This window comes from Gymnogyps californianus, chromosome 4, assembly GCF_018139145.2.
Source record: "Gymnogyps californianus isolate 813 chromosome 4, ASM1813914v2, whole genome shotgun sequence".
NCBI lineage: Eukaryota > Metazoa > Chordata > Aves > Accipitriformes > Cathartidae > Gymnogyps > Gymnogyps californianus.
The window spans coordinates 33,845,512-33,868,010 of NC_059474.1; the positions used below are offsets into that span (position 1 = coordinate 33,845,512).

At 39.4% G+C, this 22,499-nt stretch overlaps 1 protein-coding gene across 1 annotated transcript in view; it reads right to left on the reverse strand.

The window, feature by feature from the left end:
• MTMR7 (myotubularin related protein 7) overlaps nt 1-22,499 on the reverse strand; it is a 43,170-nt gene that overhangs the window by 15,391 nt on the left and 5,280 nt on the right. The window contains exons 2-6 of the mRNA XM_050896620.1: nt 11,631-11,753; nt 10,433-10,595; nt 7,515-7,672; nt 5,799-5,927; nt 2,790-2,924 (exon numbers count right to left, since the gene is read on the reverse strand). Coding sequence (XP_050752577.1) covers nt 2,790-2,924; nt 5,799-5,927; nt 7,515-7,672; nt 10,433-10,595; nt 11,631-11,753 — 708 coding nt within the window. The remainder of the gene's footprint in view (nt 1-2,789; nt 2,925-5,798; nt 5,928-7,514; nt 7,673-10,432; nt 10,596-11,630; nt 11,754-22,499) is intronic.

The window sequence follows — 22,499 nt, forward strand, 5'->3', positions numbered from 1 at the left end:
ACCTGTATGCATGAGTCTAAGCCACCACAAACCCCTGAAACCCTAAATGAAAAACATCTAGCCCCTAACTGACCTAATCCTCAGTACAATAAATGCTATTAACTGTCTCTGCAGCAGAGCAATTTTATCACAGAAATCCTTTCTTAAAAGACAATCTGAAACAGCCCCCTTTAAAAGTAAATAAATATAAGGTTAAATTTGCAAGGCTTTCTGACACTCATTTATTTTAAATATTGTCAGTTGCCAAACTTTGCAGCTGCCACAATATTTACTAGCAAGTTTTCCACATCACCTACCAAAATTCCATCTGTTGTTCTTAAAGTAGTTGTTGTAAAGCTCTCTGAATTGTGCCTGTCCTCACTTAATCTCAGTGAATATGAGGGTACAACCTCTAAAGGGAACAGACTTCACTTGCCAGAATCCCTGGCATCTTCTTTAATGTGGAGGATAACCGACTCCTGTCTTGTTATAAAGAGTTATAGAACTAATTTGTTTTACTCATAAACAGTAAGTTTACATTAGCTTCTTCTGTAAACACAGAGGAAGGACAAAATGAAGACAGACAGTAGCCTAAGTAAAGCTCTGCATACGGTCATGCTGGTATATTTAAATGAAGCGGAAACAAAGCTTTCTGCTGCAGCCAAATCCTTTGTTTTGAAGATTATCAAGCGCAACAAGGGACAGCATATGAAGAGCACTTGGGAATGCTGAATTGAAGGGCCCATCAATATATATAATCTTTGCAAGGAACCAGTTCTGATGAGCGAAGAGGCAGGTGGTTCCTTAGCTTCCTAGAGCAACAGGAAACCTTGCACCAGACTCGATATGGTAAGACCTTTACATTTGTTAAAGGTTCCCTGAGGAATGCCAGGAACAGCTTGCACTGATACCTATCACTTCCTACATGCTCTAGATTAATATATGCATTAGGAGACGCAAAACTGTAACAAGGCTGTATTTGGCACCTGGGATCACAGGAGCTTTAGTAAATCAGTCCATTCTTGCAGCGCAGAGAGAGAAGTAGGAATCTGTGTATACAAACTTCTTTACATCAAAACCTTTTTTTCCAGAGAAGTTCAATGAAAACAAACAGTCTTCGTTTCCTGACTGGCTCCTGAAGAAGCCAGCGTTGCTGGAAATACACCATCGTTCATGGCTGAGCAAGCCAGTTTCACTCTCTCCACTTAAAGTACAGGCTTTTTTCACTGCACACAGGAGGTGTCTCACCAAAGTCATTTATGAGAAAAGTTTACAGGATGGGACCTTCCTGTTAAAACCTTCTAAAACATTATTAATAGCCAAGTCAGTAAGTCATTAGTAATAAATCCCATCAGTGATCGACCTCCTTCATTAGGGAAGAGTACCAATATCATCAGCCAGGAAACATTATGCTGTAACTATTATTACATATAGAAAACTGTTAAACAAGCATTATTTAGGCAGCTAGGTCTGTACTTGCTATCTAAAGCCTGTTCTGAACACAGTGGTACCAGTCCTTTGCTAGTGCTTATTCACAATTCACTTGCTTCAGGACCACGAGTAAAGTGGTACCATCCTCCTCTTCCCAATAAAAAGGAGGGAACTGAAGGTCAAAGTAGTCACCAAATTACAAAGCGCAATGAGACATGCCAAGGCCCTGATTTTCTGGCTACTGCCTCCCACTACAGCTGTGAGCGCTCAGCACTTTCCCACCAGCCCCCAGGTCTTCAGTCAATCATCAACCAGACAGGTTCCTCGTTTCTGCTCCAGCTCCGCCAGGTTTGCCCTTCCTCACTCCGTTCCTCATGTTTCTCAGCTTTACCCACCTTGCCCTTTCAGGCTCTGTCTCCTGATCTCAGGATACTGAAACAGCTTCCTTGTTCCTTTTCCTCAAGCCTTTGCTCTTGTTTTTCCTTTTCCCGCGCTATAGCTCATCCTATATCTACCAGGGATTTTGTGGAGATTTGCCCCTTTGGTTTCTTTTCTTCAGATGCTTTGGTAACTTCAACAGGGAAGCTACTGATCGTGTAAGAAAGAACATATCCCTGCTCCCACCTCCGGACACTGAAGCCTATCTAGTCCTCATCACCTTGAGCTGTTTGCTAGCATGCCAATTTGGACACAAGGTTTTTTTAGCTTCCAACCTCTTCTAGATCATTACTGAGTTTCTGTACAGCATAATTTTTTCTAAAGCGTTTATCTTGGCCAAAGATTTGAGTCAATTATAGAGATATGGCATCTGAGATCACTCTTCACCATATTCCAGATTCTCTCTCAAAAACACGAAAGTGCTGGAGATATTCAAAGAAGGTCTCCTCAATTCTTGTAAACTCAGTAAATGGTCTTTCCTTAGCCTTACGCAGAGGTCATTGAAATTTTCCCACTTGCAGGAGAAATCTTGCATGGAAAATTTTAGTATAAGCAGGCAGAGGTTTGCAACATTACATACAACTGTAAATACAGTCTCATAATGGGAATTATTTTTCGCTAGTCTCATCAGGAATATAGTTACTGATAGCTCCTCTGTGTGTGGAAACAGTTACTATTACAAGTTATTTACTTTTCTGTATCTTAACATTTTGTTAAGAGCAAAAAAGAGAAAAGCTCAGTGTAAAGAAAAAAATTCTCTAAGAGAAAATTGTGGGCAAGGTTCCTAGTTAAGATTCCCCTGATAAATCCTGATTTACCTGTGGAGTTACACAGGTGCAACTAAGAGCAGAAGTATGGTCAGTCACTTAGGCTGTGTATCTTCCCTAATGTATTTAGCCCAGATTCAGTCTTGCTATGTGCAAGAAATTTAATGTACTTACTTTGGGCCGAGTGTCAACAACGTATATGAAATCACTTCCTGGATTTGCTTTTCTAATGGCCTGGAGCATCTGTTCATCCTCAAGGCATCGAGCACTAAAGCCAGACAAAGGCTGGCTGCTTCTACATATGGAGGCCTGCAGAAAAACAGACAAACAAAAAAAAAATCAACATAGTTATTAAGCAGAAATTATATAGCATCCAGAAGCATTTACAAGAAACAGCTCATTAGATGTTTGCGTAGGTGTACAGTTACATGGGAAGGGCAGAATGGTAAAATGAATTACATGTTAATAAATACCTTATTTTTAAAAAGGCAAGAAAATATTAAAACAATACAATCTCATTGGCCCAAGTCTAGTCTTGAATCCAAGTTTTAGAGCTATTTTAAATATAGTATTGCCCTAATGTGGAATAACTGCTGAAAGGTGGTCTCTGGAGGATGTGATGAGTACAACATTGCAATCACAAGAACACTGATATAACGTAAAGAATGGGTCCTTTTGCACTGTCACTCACATTTACCAGTTATGATACTGATTACACACAACTTACACCAATGCATGCTTTACTAAACAGCCTGACACCATGAGTCCGGGAAACAAAAATGCATAACATGCAGCTAGACCACTGACGGTGGCGTATTTTTAGCACTGCCTCTGGAGAAAGACCTTACTGCATGGGCAGTGGGTCAGGCAGCCTGACTCCTGGAGTACATTTATTAATCAGTGCTGTTGAAGAAGGCAAGAGAGTTTCTCCACAGACCCATCAAGATCAGACCTCCAGATGAAACTGGGAAAGAAGGAACAGAATGTGAAATGAGTGAGCAGGGAGGTTTTTATTTCTGCTAGGCAGAGGGCAGCTAGATTTGTAGAGAGCAAAGGGCTAATAAGGCTCATGCACTTTCTAAGCACTGAACATAAGCATGAAGAGAATCCGCCTGCTGAAGGTCATGACCCATGCAGACTGCCCTACAGATTATTTATTACTGTGAGAAAGGACATGCTCTTTTTCAGCCAAGTCTTTGAACTATCAGTAGTTAGTCAGTAAAACACGGATCTTTAATATAGAAACCCTGAATTGCGTGAGCCTGTTCATACTTTATTAATAGTTTTTGCAAACAGATTATTAGTTATCTAGAGTCTTGCCTGCTCATCAGCGCACATTCCAGTGATTTAATATATGCTTATACCTCTTTGCATGAAGCACAAGGTACATATGAGTATGTCCACAACCTGCCATTTTAATAGAAGGAAGACATTTCTCTCTCATCCATAGTATACCATGCACAAGGCAGATATAGACCTCAAGATTAAGGTTAAAGTTAGGGTTGTGGATGAAGCTTAAAATTCAGGAAAGTATGGGCTGGAGCCCATTACATTATATCATCCTCGGGACTCAAGGGTCTAAGGTATGTGCTGGCACCAGTACGACAGAATGGCTTGTCTGTCAAGTTGAGGTTAAGATCATGTTTTGCCCCAGCTTCAGAAACAGCTGCACTGCCAGTACTGCAAAACTGGGAAGATAAGCTGACCTAGTGACCATTAGATATCATAAGTGAGGAGTCATTACCCACGATATCCATGAAGAGATCACCTCCTGCTGACTCAGGCCAATTGCTTAGGATGAGCACATGTGCCTATCAAATTTCTTGGGCTATGTTTAAGAGTAGGGCAAGAGAGGCGGTCATGTTTTGCTATTGCACAGGCTGAACAGATAGTTCCAGACTTTGATTTTATCATATTCACCCAGATCCTGTAAGACGCAGGGTAAGGTGTCACATCGTCATTGAATTTGTCAGTACCAAAGAGCTATGGGAAAGTTCTGGATATGAAAGACTGAATGAGTGGCACCCGTCTCCCCTGCATGCAGCAGACCTCTCCTCAACCTGCTTTTACCATAGCTGTTCAATGTCTACCATCACAAATCTTACCCCGCTCCTGCCCATTATGCTATTAGCTGGCAACTCATGCAAAACTCCAAACTCACAAGGACATATTTCCTCCAGCATTCCCAACCCTTTTCATAGCCCTTTGAACCATGAGGGATCCAGGAGTAAATACAATACTTCAGATCCAGGTGGTCTGAACCTTAACCTGAACTCCAGACCTCTTGATGCAGTTGCCAGTCTGGGACTGAAACAGGAGGAGGTATTAGACACACAGATCCTTTGTGAGCACAAAGGGGACACCAACCTCCTAACTGGTAATGGCAGCTGAGCTAAGCCAGTCTCTAGGGGGCTGGGACACAAATGTAAAAACACCCAGTCCATGGGATCCTTCAGTCCAAGGATCTCCTTTACCTCAGCTGCCAGAAAGAGAAATGCAAATAGTCCAGGTACAGGTTTTTTTCCAAATGGTTACAGAGAAGTGAGGCAGTTCCTCACTCAGCCCTGAGAATATCTGTTGTGGAGAAGAGAAGGTGGCACTCCTCGCCCTTACAGGCAAGAACTGAGTCTCTTCAGCAAAGCCATGACATGCTGCTCAGCCAAAATTATGTAGCTCTTTCATCCGTTCTTTTTGGGTCTGTTCACAGATCTTTTCTTGAAAGGCTACTCCTGATTCTCTAATTGCTGCAAGTATAGTTTTTCTCCTCCTCGGCTTGCTCTCAGGCTGTGGCCACCAGATCCTGAATTGCTCTGTTCTCCTCCCAACCACCTGCTAAGCTGCCTGCTGCTGTTCTTCACTCTTCTGCCACCCATGTTTCGGGACCTCTTGTACTACTCCACTTACTTGTGATACAGAGATCGCATTTTTTTGTGTTAGGTGGATGATGAAGCTGGGTTTAAATGACTGCATTAAATGCCTATTAATGAACTAACCATAATTCCAGTGTGTGCCCATATGCACAAACCACACGACTACACTAACCATCTTTTTTTTATTTTTATGAAATAATCACCGGTTTCTTCTTGTGAAAGCTTACTAGAAGAATTGTGAAAGCTTACTAGAAGAATTATGAAAGCAAGGCCAAAATAAGCAAACACTTCAAAGCTACAAATTCACACTTACATTGTTATCCTTGCAGTAGTAGGAAAGAGCTGGGAAACGCCTTCGGCTCCGAAATTTAGAGCTCCCCACTATGATGTGTGCAGTCGCAGACTTTGGTACATACACTTCCGTAGGATAGGAGTCACAGACCTGTGAAAGGAAACTCTGCTTATTTGGTCTACAAAATACAAGTAACATTAGCCATCTCCACAGCAAAAACAAAATATCAAAGAACTCTAATCTCAGGGAATATTCCATCATTATTGCATACACATCACTGACATTTCTCAAAACAGTCTTTTGAAGCTGGAAAGTATTAATTCTAACTTACAGATGGCAAAACTGAAGCAGAAGGGTTGAAGGGCTGTATTTCCAAATGTTAATTCATGCCTCATTGAGAACAAACAGGTATAACACACATTCATACCAGAAAAGATTCATCATTATGTACAGCAAGGTTGTATTTACAACTGCAGTTTCCTCTGCAGCAGAATTTGGAAGTAAGGATGGGAGTGGGTGAAGGTCTCAAACACCCCTCTGTTATAATGGGAGGGGGCTACAGAGCCAAATTTTCCAGCAAATCTGATAATAGAAAAAATAATGACAAAAATAGGGACTTGGAGAAAAGAAATTAATTCGTATGAAATGAGGATACCAAAAGGCAAGCAGCCCTGACAATGTCTACCACTTCTGAAAGGAACCCAAAGAGCCTGCAAAAAAGCCCAGAAGTTGCTCTGGAGAGAAGTGGGACACAAACGGGGTCCTGGTCTAACTTCCTTTTCCTGATACTGCCTGTGGCATTCTGGCTGGGGTCAAAAGGATATCCAGTATCAGCCTGGGACTTTTTGAGATGACTAAAGCAATTAGGATGCGCAGGAAGAAATTAGGTTCTGAGAGAGTCAGAGATACATAATGAAGGAGAAAGAAAAGGAAGGGCTTGTGGTTACAGATGCTGCTGTGGTGAACTGGGGTTTATTCATGATACCATTTTTCCTACACTTTATCTTAAAAGAGGTCAAACATTTTTTCCACTTGTTTTAACAAAAAGAAAACAAACCCTGACAGCACATTCAGTCTTCTCTGAGAATGTCACGGGCCTTCCTTAACATGTTTATGCTCCAGCAACGGAGCCAATGGAGTGCATGGACAAACTTCCTTCAAAAATACTTGGGTGGTTATTTCTCACAATTAATTAACATTCTAGGGACTTCAATTGTACAAGACTGAACTAGGCAGGACAACAGGCAGCTAGGAAGATATATGACCTGTCAGACGACTGTGAAAAACACTAACAGTCAATCATAGAGGCTTCAAAAGGATTGTAAGGGTAGCCAGTGAGGAAAAAACATTGCCAAATTCACTATTTCAAGTAATTTTTTTCTTAAAATGACTGTGTAGTAATTTTATATAGCCCTACATGTCAGGAAAATGCTCATTCAGACACATAACATTAGGTATGATTTAAACTTCTCCCCAGGCAGCCAAGCACTAACATTTAAAACACTGCAGACGTGTTTTCTGTGCTTCATTTCCACATGTGTTAAATGAAGACACATCCTTTCTCCCACTTTCTATGTGCCTTTTTATGTGAAAGAGTGGAAGAACTGCACCATACTACATGTGTGTACAGCACTGAGCACAAAGGGATCCTGCATCTAAGCACTACGGTAGCCCACAGTCAAACTGCTGATTTACTTTACAGACAGCCTCTGTAACAGAAAAATCACAACAACTCACTCCGTAGTCTCTGTTTACATCGCTAATCTGCCAATAGTTGTTCGGAATACCCATCCGATTATATTCTTCATTGAGGTCCACAAGCTTCCAGCCTTGTTCTTGTTCTTCTTTATCTAATTTTGGATTGAATGAGAAACAATACAGCTCTTCGTATTTCACTGAAAAAAAATAAACAAACAAACAAACACAGTAAAGCGCTGCAGATTTCTCATCCTGAAATCACACTTCAAAAACAGCACTTGGTATTGTCCTTTATGTAATTTCTTTTAAAATAGTACGCTTTACTATACAATAACAGATATCCTGGTTTGTAACTATTTTCAAGCATACTTTGAAAGTACTGTGCTCTTCTGTTATTTGTATATCTTGCAGTATATGTGCCTTATTAGTAGGGCTACTTAAGATATACTGTTCTGCTAGACCTCTTCTCTACTGAATTATAAAAGCCTCCCCCAGCACAAAGACAAAATGTCAGTGATAACATGCTGTCGTGGTTTAACCCCAGTCAGCAACTAAGCACCACACTAAGCCTGCTCACTCCTCCCCGCTCCCAGCAGTGGGATGGGGAGGAGAATCGGAAAAAAGTAAAACTTGTGGGTTGAGATAAGAGCAGTTTAATAATTGCGATAAAATAAAATATAATAATAATAATAGTAAGAAGAAGAAGAATTGTAATGAAAAAGGAATATAACAAAAAGAGAGAGAAATAAAACCCAAGAAAAGACAAGTGATGCACAATGCAATTGCTCACCATCTGCTGACCGATGCCCGAGCAGCAATCCACCCCTCGTGGCCAACCACCCCCAGTTTATATACTGAGCATGATGTTCTATGGTATGGAATATCCCTTTGGCTAGTTCAGGTCAGCTGTCCTGGCCATGGTCCCTCCCAGCTTCTTGCACACCTGCTTGCTGGCAGAGCATGGGAAACTGAAAAAATCCTTAAGATAAGCACTATTTAGCAACAACTAAAACATCAGTGTGTTATCAACATTATTCTCACTCTAAATCCAAAACACAGCACTGTACCAGCTACTAAGAAGAAAATTAACTCTATCCCAGCCAAAACCAAGACATTTAGGTAATAGAGTTACTCAGCATTAGGAGGTATGCTTTACTCCATGAGCTGCTCGGGCATTGGTCAGCGGATGGTGAGCAATTGCATTGTGTATCACTTGTCTTTTCTTGGGTTTTATTTCTTTTTTTTTTATCTTCCTTTTCATTACAATTATTATTACTATTATTATAGTAGTAGTAGTAGTATATTTTATTTTACTTCAGTTATTAAACTGCTCTTATCTGAACCCACGAGTTTTACCTTTTGTTTTCCCAATCCTCCTCCCCATCCCACTGGGAGGGCGGAGGGGGAAGCAGCTGCGTGGTCCTTGGTTGCTGGCTGGGGTTAAACCACGACACTAAAGTATAGCTTTGTGCCCAGACAAAATGACACATCAGAGCACTGTCAGGGTACATTTGGCTCAACTTGCAATTGGAGCCTTCTAATTTTAACTAAGCAAGATTTTATCCTGCCTCACATGAAGATTGGATAGTTTGCTGCAGAAGGAAAACTACTGTGCAGCTGAACTATGCAAAGAGCTAATTCTACAGTGCTCTTATTGCATTTTCTTCGTTCGAACCTTCCTGTCCGTTGCAGTCTGCCACTGAACTTGTATTCAGGGTCCACAATAATTCTTCCCTTCGTCACTCTGTATGCCCGTATCGAAGTGTCCTGTTCTGGTGCATAGCAGTACGCACACCTCCTCCTGGCTCCAGGGAAAGAGTGTTACAGAATCGCATTCCTTCCAGCATGCACGAACACATACTTACAGCTGAGGTCCATGGAATTAATCCAGATTTACATCAGCAGAACCACTGACGGAATTTGTCTCATTTTTCTTAAATTTCTCTAATTACTTTCATCTTGCATCACCTAGCATGTCAAGTTACATCTGCTGCAGTTGCATATTATTACTACCACTACTATCCTAATTATAGAAGGTACTTTATAAAGTTCAGTAGCTGTGCTGGCTGACTGTGCAATTTTTTCCCCCTCTACACAGCAGATAAAATTGGTGTTCTCCTAGCAAGACAAAAATTAAAGCCAATGTCAGTTTTGTACAGACTGTGGTAGACATTTTCTTTGCACACTGTTAAAATAATAGTAAAGGACAGAGGTTGGTGATGTATTTCTACAGTTATCATTTAAAATAAACAATCCAGAAGCCTTGTCAGCTGGTTCTTAGGAGAGCAGCTATAATGCAGAGGATCGGATGTTGGACTTAGATGCAACATTTGGATTTTCATTGAAAAGAGGAAAAGTTTCAAAAAGATCTTGATCTGAATTCAGAAATTCAAAAAGGGCACATTCAAAATGTAGATAATAATAGGCTGAAACACAGGCAGACCAGTGGAATAAATCAACTACTTGCTGCAAAACTTTTCACTGATTTTAAGAAATTTATGCACAGCACAGAAAGGGAAAATTCAAATCTTGACATGACTGCTAAATATATCATGGTTTTTGTCACAACAGGAACATGAACGTTCCCTGGATTTAGAGACTTGTCAGTATTTTCCTAAATTGAGACTTACACAAGGCATCCAGTAAATAACAGTTACACATAAAATAGCATCATAATATATTTTATGGCCCGTGATACCCTAGAGTATTATTTTAAACAAAAGCTCATGTCATACTTTATGGAATAAACTACTTGTTATAATGTACTTTCTTCATTGCTCCGTAAGTGATTATTTCAATATGCTTGTCTGCTCAGAGAGCTTTTCTCTCATAACACATCTCTAATGAAGCCTTTTTTCTTAACCTGCAAAGGACAAAGTTGCACAGCTACATTTCTTCTATTATATTCTCCCTCTTCAGGGCAAGGATTGACTTTTGTGCCAGTTTCCTTCCCATACCTGGTCGTGCCAGACGTATCAGAGATATGTAAACGTCATGGCAGTCTCGTTCCTGCGGGATGACCAGCTGGATGACCTGGAAGTTCTTGCAGCGGATCAGCAACGGGCAACCAGTGGCAGTGGTGGCCTGCTTCTCAATAGAGGAAATTTGGCTGTGAAGAACCTGCGAGGGAATTGAAAACGGTTATGCCAAGTGATTCAAATCTTTAGGAAGGAAAATAATTATTTGTAATGATGTGCCAGGGCAGGCACAGTAGCCTCCACTACTGTTTCAGAAAATCCCCACACTCCTCCTCTTGTAGTTTTGTTCCTATCTCCAGCTTCAGGCTGAAGTAGTGCCTGATACATCACCTACAGACAAAGAAGCACTTCTGGAGTGTTTCAGCTGCTCAAACATTAGCCTGGTCATACTATCCAAAGCTTTTTGTTTGTTTGCTTTAGTGTAAGCTAGCAGTTGTCAGAAAAAGAGCTCTTTTCATCTGTCTGCACAATGAAAAGGTGAACCAGCATCAGTTAGATAAGGCTAAAATGTTGGGCCTCCTCACTGGCAGAATAGTAGTCCTGATATAGTGTTAAATACTGCATCAGATGAGATGAAACATTGCAATAAAAATCAGGAGGGGAATAGTGGGACCAGAAGAGGACAGAGTTAATAATTAGTACAAAAACGGACAAAGGATTCATAATTAAACTACATAAAAGACTCTCAAATGGTATGACACCGGAGCTATATCTGTACCTGTATATATACATGCAACATATGTTATCGATCCATCAAAACAGATAACTCAAAATACTGCGTTATGCAAAAAAAAAATTAAAACAACAAAATCACTGATCCAGCACAAGCAGTCAGGGAGAGAGGCAAGAGCTGACTGAGCCAAGGTAGTAATGCACATTCAAAGCATTTCTCAGTTCTTCCTGGATGATAGGAGCAATGCTGTAGTTTACAGCAGCTCTTCCTCGGTCAATCACATCTGGTATTTGTGCAGTGAAGGTCTTCTTACTGTGTTGCAATATCCAGAATCCATTGAAAAATTTCAAAAATTACCAGGCTGGAATTTCACATGCTCTGAAGTTATAAAAGCATCCATATGAACTAATTTACATTGTTTAAACTGTTTTGCAAGTTATTTTCAAATTACCATCAATAAAATGCCACGCACTTACAGCTAACTGAAAAAACAAAAATTCATACCCAGGTTTCTTTACGAGTTTCAGAACCATTCTCCACAAATATGACATGGGTAGCTGTTAAATACAAGGTTCCCAGTGCAGCTTTTCTTGAAGATAAACGATCAAGTAACCGAACATTTTCCACCTATACAAAGAAATGACGGAGAAAAAAAAAGAAATAATTAGTCTATGACATAGCCTGCCATAGTGAGATCTCAACATCGACATTTTGTCCATTACAAAGAAAGTAAGTTCTTTTCAGTACCATATGAAATGACTATCAGAAGAGTATAACTATGTAAGAAAATATGATTATATTATGTGATCTATTTCCAGATCTACCTTAATGTTCATTTTCCCCCCTCTTGTGGTACCTCTGTATCCAAAAACCTGTTAGCAAAGACTTCCAAAGACAATTTCTCACTTGAGCTCTTTCCTGTTATCTCACCTTACCAAAACCCTGTGATAGCAAGGCAGGGCCTGGCCTTCAGCTAAACTCTAGCTCCATGTTTTCCATTCAAACCATTCCAGAATTATCAGTGATACCTAGGAAGCTAAATTAAAAAAATAATAAGCAGGAGGTGATAGCGGTAAAGCACCTTTCTTCAGCGGGCCTCACTCAGTCTCCCAGGCAAGTCTCTGTTGATAGTTCAAAAAAATGTTTCAGCATTTGTCCCTACACTCCTACTAGGGCTGACAGCAATGGTCACACCAGAAATTTTTGCCTTCAATGGGAATCAAGGACTTCACACCCACTGCTCTGCCTCATTGGACAGAAAATGGGCATTCTCTTTTTGCTACACTCCTGGCAACAGGTAAGTCCATAACACGTTATTAACTCTCGGATCACCAGCTTGTGGCTTGTACACCATTAATATTTTGTGTATGGCATGTGTCATAGGCATTTATCTAATGGCATTTATATGGCATTAGTTATATGGCATTTCTGACTGAGAAACTAGAACAATTAAAAAATCAACAAGATGGATATTAAATGGGATAAAAACTGCCTAAAACAGTTATCAATTTGCTACCATAGGTTTAATGAGTTTCCTACTACAACAATTTTAAAACTAAAATTAGTCATTTTTCCTGAAAAAACATACCTAGTTCAAACAAGTGAAACCAAGGAATGCTGATGGTCAATATCATATAGCTTGTAGTAAATTATCAAAATGGTCTTTTCTGGTTTTATAATGTTGGAATTGTACCAGAGCACATGCTTTTCATGCAAGCAGCAGCACAGATCTATGCAGCCTGCCCATTACTGCAAAAAATCTTCAATACACTGGCTAATCTTCTCTATATCCTCTTTTCAGCTTTTCACTCAAGACTTACAACTCCTTTTAGATACCTAGTTATTTTCAGGACTTGGGGCTGATAACTGTTGAAGAGATATGCTCCCATTAAAAATCAAAAGAGACTAGTCTTGTATTTGAATTACAGAAGTTGACTTAAATGTTGCTTTGAGAAAATGGAAGGGGGAAAAAAAAAGAACAAAGTTAAAGAAGATCTTATCACTTTTGCATTGAAATAAATGTAAATTTGCACCCATTTCGTGAAAATCAGTTGGGTACAACAAAGAAAGAAGAACCAGAAGATCAGCAAAATCAAACTGATTTTAAATAACACAGAGATTCCAGATTAGATTGACAGAAGCTTCCTAAAATGCTCTTAGAGATGGAATGTACCCATGTATTCTCAAAATTTTGCAGAAACAATTCCACTGAAATCATACCAGAAACAGAGTGATGCCAGCACCTAAAAATTACATGTTTACAATGTGTATTCCAAACACATTGCACTGTTTTAAAAACAGGAATAAAGAAGTCCTTAAAACCAAAATAAGCCAGTTTGGTAGCAAAATGCTTAAAATCAAACAATTAGTAAAACCAAGTCTTCTCCCTCAAGGCCAGTTATAATCTGCTTTAAACAAAAATAAAACATGTAGAAAGCGTGGATAAAGTCTTTTCCCAGGACCATCTACTTCAGAGGTCACATACTGGGGCGAGGAGGAATGGAAGAAACACAGCATTAACCCAGTAAGCATTCGGTAGGAAGCAAAAGAGGAGATATAAAAAAGCAGGGATGATACGAAAGAAAGATGTAGGCAGTGCCCCTCTAAAAGGAACCCACAAATAACAACAATAAAAATGAGGTTTGTCTGGACAAAAAAGGTACCTACACTGCAGTCCAGCCAGCAAGGACTCTGCTGTACAGGCACTGGTCTTGCACAAGGCAGTCATCACCCCCACCCTACAAACTGAGGTTGTTTAGGCCATGAAACACAAGCAAAGCAGACAGCCACACAGCAGGGCAGGGGCTGAGGGATGAACTTCCAGGCCTCCTAGTCACATCCTCTCCCCACTCATGAGTCAGAGCCCCATGACGGAATAATGCTAACAAAGAAAGATCTTGTTTGGGTTTTTTTTTAATACAGAGCTGCAAATAAAATAAAGGTTGGATCTGAATAAACAGGAACAGTTGCAATAAGAACTGTGTGGTAAGTTATATTTCATTAAAGCAAATACAATGGCTGCACCAGGTGAGATCAGAGATTCACCTACCCCTGCAGTTTCTCTCTCAGCGGGCAATTGCAGTTGCCAAGGGAAGAGTATAAGAGGCAAGCATGTACTGATGCTCCCTCAGGATGTTATCCCAGCTTCTCACAAGCAGCAGCTCCGGGGGCTTCCTAAGCTGAGGTCATAGTTTTTAATAGCCCTAACTGCATTTTAATTCCATGAATTTTGTTAAATAACATTTTGAATCCCTGTAACATTGGCACCCACAACACCCTGTGAGAGTGAACTTCACATTTCAGCTATGCATTGTACAAAAAAATCCTTCCTCTTGCTTGTTTTGAACCTGACTCCAAGAGTGGGTGCACCATGCATTTGGTGAATAATTTGGCAAACAGGGAATGTCGTTCCTCATTTACTTTCTCTGTGCTGCACATGCTGTTACAGGTCCCTCCCTCCATCCTCACGTTCCCAGACTGAAGAGCCCAACCTTATCTAGTTGTGACCTTTATGGAAGCTATTCCAGACAAGCTCTTCCACATTTCTGATTATCCTATGAGAGGTCTGCTTCTTGAGAAGAGGCCAAAAGTGCAAACAGAATTCAAGATTTGGGTGTACAATAGGTTTGTGTAGGGGAATGGTGATGTTTGCTGTTTTGTTCTCTATTCAATTTTTAAAGTTTTAAAACATTGCTTGCTTTTTGTCATCTGCTGAACACAGCAGGGTCTTTTTGTTTTGTTTGGTTTGGTTTTTTAGAACTAGCAATTGTAACTCCAAGTTATGTTTGCATACATAAGTTAAGACCTACTCCCCATGTGTATTATCTTGTATTTATTAACGATTAATTTTGTCCATCAGTATCTTGAGACCTTGCTGCAAGCCCCTACATCAATCTTTCATTTCTCCTACCCTGAATAATGTCAGTACTATCAGTGAACTTTGCCACCTCTGGCATTTCCTCCCCTCCCTGTATCTTTCAAAACATTTGTAAGTTGAACATCACAGGCTCTTAGAGATTCATTGGATCTCTAGTGATGAGTTCCATCCATTGCAAAAATGGACAATCTATTCTTGCTATTTGTTTCTTATTTTTTAATTAGTTATTATTAGAGGCCTGTATCTCTTCTCCTATGATACTTAAGTTTCTTCAAGAGCCTTTGATGAAGGACATGCTCAAATGAGTTTTGGAAGACCAACTAGCTTCTATCAAATGGATCGCCCTTGTCCATATGTTCAATTACTTTTTCAAAGCCATTTTAGAGATTCTGGATTCCTCTGTGAAAGCTATGCTGATTCTTCCCCTTTTTATCATACTTTTCCATAAATCTAATGGTTTAGAAGGGAACCTAGGGAGTATTGCAGCTCCTGCCAGTTTCTCAGATTTGGTGTCATATTTATCACCTCAATTTTTTTCAGACCGGGAAACTTTTAAGCATTACACCATCATTACTGGCTTGACAGTTTTGTACTTTAGTGCTTTTAACTTGCATGGATACCATCTGGTCCTGCTAATTTTTTACTGTTCATTGTTGCCAGTTTCTTCTGAAATCTCTTCTAATAATGCTTTTATTGGTGACAAACCTTCTGATATGTTCTTGACAGAGAAGTATGCCAGAATGGGCATGTCCCTAAATACCTTCCCTACTTTGATCATTTACTAGTCCTGTAGATTTTCTGTCAGGATTTTACCTACTTAAAGAGAGCTTGAAAATGGCTTTACTAGTAGTATTTGCCAAGTTGTTCTTCAAAATCTCTTTTGGCCTGTCTTATTTTCTGTATATATTTAACTTGTTTATGCTTTATTTTCCTCATTTAGGCACAACTTCAACTTGAAGAAAGCCCTTTTACTTCTAATAAAAGAAGTCCTTTTAATAAGAGACATCCTCTTACTCCTTCACCCTACTGTTTAGCTATACAAACCTTTTTTTGGTCTTTTAAAGCCTTTTTCTGGAAGCTGGCTTGCAGGGAGCTCCCATATTTAAACAATCTTCATGACTCCTATAAACATTTTAAATTTTGGCTCTCTTTCTTTTTAAACAGTTTTCACATTTTTATGTAGTTTTCTCTTTGAAGTTAAACGTTGCCATGGGAGATTTTTTGCCCTTCTTTTGCTATTTCAAGAATACTGCATCTAAGTATGTTAGTTGCTGTCACACAGAGGTTCTAGCTGTATTTTGAACCAGGTCTTTCTGTCACTGTCTAAGACCAGGTCCTAGAATTATTTAGAATTACTTAAATTACTTCGTTTTTTTTCAAGATAAACAAATAGCCTCTGTATAAGCAGTCATTTAAAAAACCTAAAATTTTACTCAGAATCACACACCTCCCTCAGCCCATTTACCCACTCTCAATTTGGTAAATGATGTCTCCCACTGTTATTGCACTTCCCGTCTTCATGCCCCGTTTGATCTTGTTTAGGTTGTCACAGGCAATGCCACTATTTATGTAGGACAGTTGGTCCTACATACTTTTCCTATTTAACCTTGTAATTTCAATCTGTAGGGACTCTTTGCTTTCGTGACATAGTTAATCTATGAGATTTGACTCTGTTTACTTCAAGACAAAAAAAAAATCTACTCTTTGACAGGCATGTCTTTACCTGTCTTTCCATGTAATTTGTCACCGATGTGCCTGTCACATTGATTACTTTTCTTCCACTAAGTTTCTAATGTGCCCATTACATCAGCATTCTCATTTATAACCAGTGACTTTAGTTTCAACATTTTTTTTCCAGACTTCTAATATTTGTACTGAAACACACACATATTTGGTCCAATTGTCTATGTTTCTTTGCTCTGGTTAAGTGGAACTCTTGGCAATTTCTATTTATTTGAGAATACAGAATTTTTTATACTGACAATTTTTTGTGACACAGCATCCAAAATATCATACATTTTCTGCATTCTAACAAGAGATGCTCAGTTTTTCAGTACTTCAGTGTGAATAAGTACAACTCAGAATGAGCTCTCCTACCAGGCTCAACGAGGAAAAAGTACTGTTTGTGAGATGATGATGCAGCGGAATGAATTTTTAGCTTGCCCTTATTTCTGCTGACCTCAAAGAGTACAGTAAGTCAGTTAAAATTAGTGAGAACCTCAAAATTTGGCTCAATAAAAATTATCATGATTCATTGATTAACCTTGCCTAGTTCTCATGATATATGTCAATCTGTGATTGTAGTGTTAGAAAAATAAAGCAGGTTTACTAATAACTTGCCTCATGAACCACCTTATCATATCTAACATCATTTCCAAAGGGAAAGGGAGCTGCTTAAGTCTAAACTCTACCTGGATTAAAATCCACAGTTCTCACAGTAAGTGGCATGAAGAGCCTCAGGAGCAGTAAGGGTCTCTAAGCTCTCAGGAGCTTGTTCTAAAAACCCTCTGCATAACCTACTGCATGGATTTACATGTTTTTCATTCGAGCTCCACCTATGTTTCTTCTGCCTAGTTTGCAGTTACTCAAACTTTCTGAAAAAGCAGTATATTTCACCCGGGGGGGGGGGGGGGGGGGGGGGGGGCCGCAGGAAGGGGGAAAAGTAAAATAGAGCTAGCCTCAATCTTAGATTTCATTCTGCTGATCAAAGGATTCAGAGAAGGAGCCTTCTTTCTTCTTCTCCACCTTCCCAATTAGGAAAAGAAAGCCAAGTCAAACAGTGTCTTTAAATGGTCTAGAGGGAATGGGAATATATTCATTTCCACAAGAGAGGAACACGCATTGCAATAGTGCTTTGGAAGAGGCTAAGTTTTTCTATCTAAGAAGTAGCAGCATGCTGAGAAATCAGCATTAATAGCAAAAAAACCTGAATTCAATATCAGAAGAGACACTGTAGTAATTTGTCTCCTACTTTTTCTCCAAAAAGTGCTCCATTTTTTCACCAAAACTACTGTAGACTTTATTGGAGAACCTAAGAAATCATGTATGTACTGACACGTCAGAAAAAAGCATACACACCATGCACATGTGGTTTGCCTAAAATGAACAGCTGGTGGGAGAGACCAGAACAGAAAATACCAGGTAAAGAATAAAAAAGAGCAAAACCAGCCTGTAAAGCTGAGAGCTGGAAGAGCTCAAGAGCAAAAAAGAAAGCATTAGCCAAGCCAATCTGGAGAGTGGCATCTAAGTAAAAACTTCAATAATTTATTTGAAGCTGTTGCCCCCGTCATTTATTTTTGCCTGATGACTGTGGTTGTCTAGGCTTAAAGAAAAGACTGCCAAGAGATTTATTTCAATGATTACAACCCCTTACATGGGGATAAATAAAGTTGGCCTGAAACTCTATTTTCAATGCAACACAGATGACAGAAAAAAGGAGGCAAAAATAGAAGTTAAAGGGAATGCAGATTAAGAACAGATGGAAGGCACTTTTTACTCAGAGAATAAACATGGCAAATGACTTACCAACAAGGTTGCCAGGAGGTCATTCAAGAAAAAAATGTCATATTAGGGAAAAGCATGGGTCAAATCTTTATTCAGGCACAACTCCCACCAGTTTCAATGGGAATCCCACCTAAGGAAGAATGGCAAAGATATGACCCTGAAAGTGTTTAGAAAAGTTGGCGTGCCAAAACGTTATTCCTAAAAATATCCATGTACCCTAATTTGTTTTCATTTTTAGTATAGATTACTTCTTGAATAAGCTCTGACTGCATGGCTTCTTGAATATGCTACCTTCATTCTCACTTCTTTAAGACGTTTCAGTATCTCCAAACACATGGCAGCATTGTAAAAAAATGCAGAAGTTACTGCTACTTTTTCATGCCGTTCATAACTCCACATGGGAAAGCTCTTTCAGATAAATGCAGGATCAGTTCTGACTGTGGACTCAGCCTCGAGTAGGGAAAGGAGAGAGAAGCGAAGTTGTACAGCAGATTGGTCAGACTGGAAAAAAACATGCCTTGGAGCAAAACCTCAGTCCCACGCCTCTCCACATCGCTTTGCTTCCTGACACAACACCATTCATGTACAGCAGGGAGATGCTATCTGACACAAAACGGTCTCTGCTGTAGGATTTTCAAATAAAATGAAATTTTGAATTAGGAAAAACCGTCTCAGGGAGTTTTATTCTCACTACATAGGTTTTTGGTCTGTGTGTTTGCTTCCCATGTATTAGCTAACCTGAAGTAGAAGACATTTGAACTGCCAGTTCTGCCATGGTAATCACCAAGCTGCCCATTACAATTATCACTGTGCATCTGTGATAGGAAAAACCTATCTGGCAGCCAAAACCATAATAGCTCTGCTCCCATGTATCACCAAGTGCTCCCCGCTCCTTTAGGAGAAACCGTTACAAATTCCTCTAATTCCTTATTACAAAAAAGGAAGAAAGGCCAGAAAACCCTCCCAGCCAGGAGAAAGCTGCTAATTAAAGGTAAGCAGGGAATATCCTAGCTCAGGCCACATCCTCAGGAGCTTCTCCGTTGTTCAGCCAGTTAAAATTCCCTGCTCTACAACAAAAGCCTGTCGAAGCAAGTTCCAGATAAAAGCTGATCAAAGTACCTTGACATTTGACTGTACAAAGGAGTTTCAGTGATTCTTCAAGGGTAAAGAAAGACTGCTTTCACAATGGTCTCTGCTGCTGAAAAGGTTGACCTAAAGCCAAGGAACCCGGCCCTGGTTAGGTTAGCGGCTGTCTAGGACTTCATCTACCCTTGGGCTCCTAGACCACCGGGGGATTTCAGCCGCCTTCCCTACTCACCTTGTGATGTTACACATGCAAGTAAAAGCAAGAAGAAACCGAATCCTGGGAATTAGTGACAGGACTCTGACTGGCTTCAGCACTGCAGGCACGCAAAAGCTAAGGGGAGAGCTTGTGCAAGCCAAAAGCCTGAGCCTAATGAGAAAAGAGGAGCACAGCTGGTATGGTTTCAGGCCAAGTTGAATATTTGAGCTTTCTTCACCCTAGTTGACCCCAGCTATCCATGTGTTTAGCATAATTCCTGAGGGTGAAAAAATACAACATGCAAAAGACCAAATGCTATTACAATTTTTTTCACACAAAGATAGTATAATGTTGTACTTGTTAAACAAAATATACAATAAGTGATCTTTTTGCATAATCTTGGAACAAGAATAAGGAAAACTGAATTGCCAGTTGATGCTGCCATTTAATGTGGTTTCTATTCTATTTCATAAGAATCATGAAAACTGTAGTTTATCCATGTAAATTGTTTATATTTCCATCTCTGAAAAGATTCCCCAAGTGCAGTAAAATAACGCATAATCAATCTGTAACACAGAGTCGGACAGCTGCATATGTCAAAAGAATCAACCAAAGCCAAAAATACCAAAATCATTAAATTTAAGTAGAGAGACCTTAAGCTCTGCATTGTAAAAAGTTTCCTCAGGGCAAACCTGACAGGATGGGGGAAAATATTGAAGAAAAATCTGAGCAAGTCTAATTTACTAAAGGACTAAAGTAAAATGGGAATCCTGGAAAAGAGCTGAAAAAAATTATAAGGAATGACTCGTAATGTTAGCAAGACAGTGACAATGTGGCTTAAAAAAACCCTATTGTCTGCTAAGGGCTATAAAAAGTGGGAGGTCAGTACCATATTATCAGATATAGCTGAGTAGCAGTTGTATAATGGATGCAGTGAACGGTAACCTATTACAAGTGTATATAGCATTGCAATATGGTGTCAACATCATAACACAAAGCTCATCCATAACATGTTTTCTCTTTCAGTCTATATTTCAGTCTCATTTATCAAGAAAAGGAGAAGAGAGCAACTGAGGAATTTCCTAATTTTCCTGTGTGTTCTATTAAAAAATGTATCTAACAGCTTTAATTTAGGGGAAAAAGTGCTTCCTCAAGTCAGTAAATCTTACTACATTTGCAAAATTGTTTAGATTCAGTTCTGAAAAAATATACAGAAAATTATTGTATTGCTCACAGCAGTAAGCTGGAGCAGGGAGAAAGAATTCTGCATGCAGCCAGGGGACACTGAAAAGAAATGTATGTTTAAATTCCTCCATTTGATACAGGCTTTTCTGTTGCATGTTCAAAATTATGGCCTGTTCAGCAGTCTATTTTAGAGCAGCAGTACCAGGCCACTTCAGCTGTGCAGGCCACAAAATATTTGCATTAAAGATGGATTTGTAGGACTCCCTTTTCTCATGGTAGGGATCTGTCTTTCTCGGCAGAGTACACCTGCACACCAGGAAATGTCAGCGTGTATTTTCTGTTGCAAATAGATCATTGCTTTAGCTTACAGACACTGATAGATCAAATACCACCTACTTGAGTCCATTAACAGCAGGCTTAGAGATTCCAGCCTTGACCACTCCAAAGCCAAACTTCCCAAATCCTCCACTCCAACCTCAGTCTCCTACTATGCATAAACAGAAATCAAAGAGTACCCTGCAGACATGCTGTCTTAATGATTTTCAGTACCATTTTTTAAGTGCAATAAGTTTTAGAGTTACTGGTTTAGACACGGATACCAAGACAGCAAATTAAAGTATGTGGTTTTCCATGTTTTTTAGAGCTTGTTTTATGACTTTATCCAGCTGCCTCTTTACTGAGGGTCACATAATTGAAAATATGAAAGTCTGGCATAGAAAATCCAAAGGATGTCTGCCAATTCCAGGATTAGGAAAATATTTATATTATTATGGACTTAACAGAGAAATCTAAATCTAAAAGGAATAGACACAAAACTAGAAAACTAAAGACAAACTACCTTTGCAATTAATACAATGAGTCACTATATGGATCCCACATGGGAGAAAGTGCCTTCCCACTTACACAATGTGGGAAAACCAAGGTATTTAGAAAAAGACTTGATTTTTTTTTTTCAAACAACACCACAACCAAAATAGAAATAAAGTGCATATTGGGAACAGGCATACGTATGAAAATCAAGTTTCAAAAGTGAAAAAGCATTCAGAATAGAAGGGTCCTAATGCTAAGTCTAATGTAAAATAAGGAAAACCAAGTGAAAATAGAACCAAAAACATAAAAGCCAAAATGTTAGATCCTGAGTCTTTTCAAGCCAGAGGAATTCTTTCATTGCCTTAAATGACCTTTGCATTATGACCACTGGCTCCATCAGTGTTCATGCTTCAGGACATAAATTTGGAAGCATCTTCCCAGATGGATCATGCTTTCCCTCACTTCCCTTTACATTACATGTTAGTATTCTGAATCAGATGTTTTGGTTACAAAATTAAAAGCACCACTAGTCTGATCTAGTAAAACAGCTCCTGTGCTCACTTGGTAAATCATTCACCTCACAAAGGTCAGTATGCTCCTGGACTCACTGTAGATTAGATATAACCAGTAAGCATTGAATTAGCTATTATTTAAATGGTCAACCATCCTACAGACTCTTAGTACTACACAGGCACAGAGTTTTGAGGTAATGAAT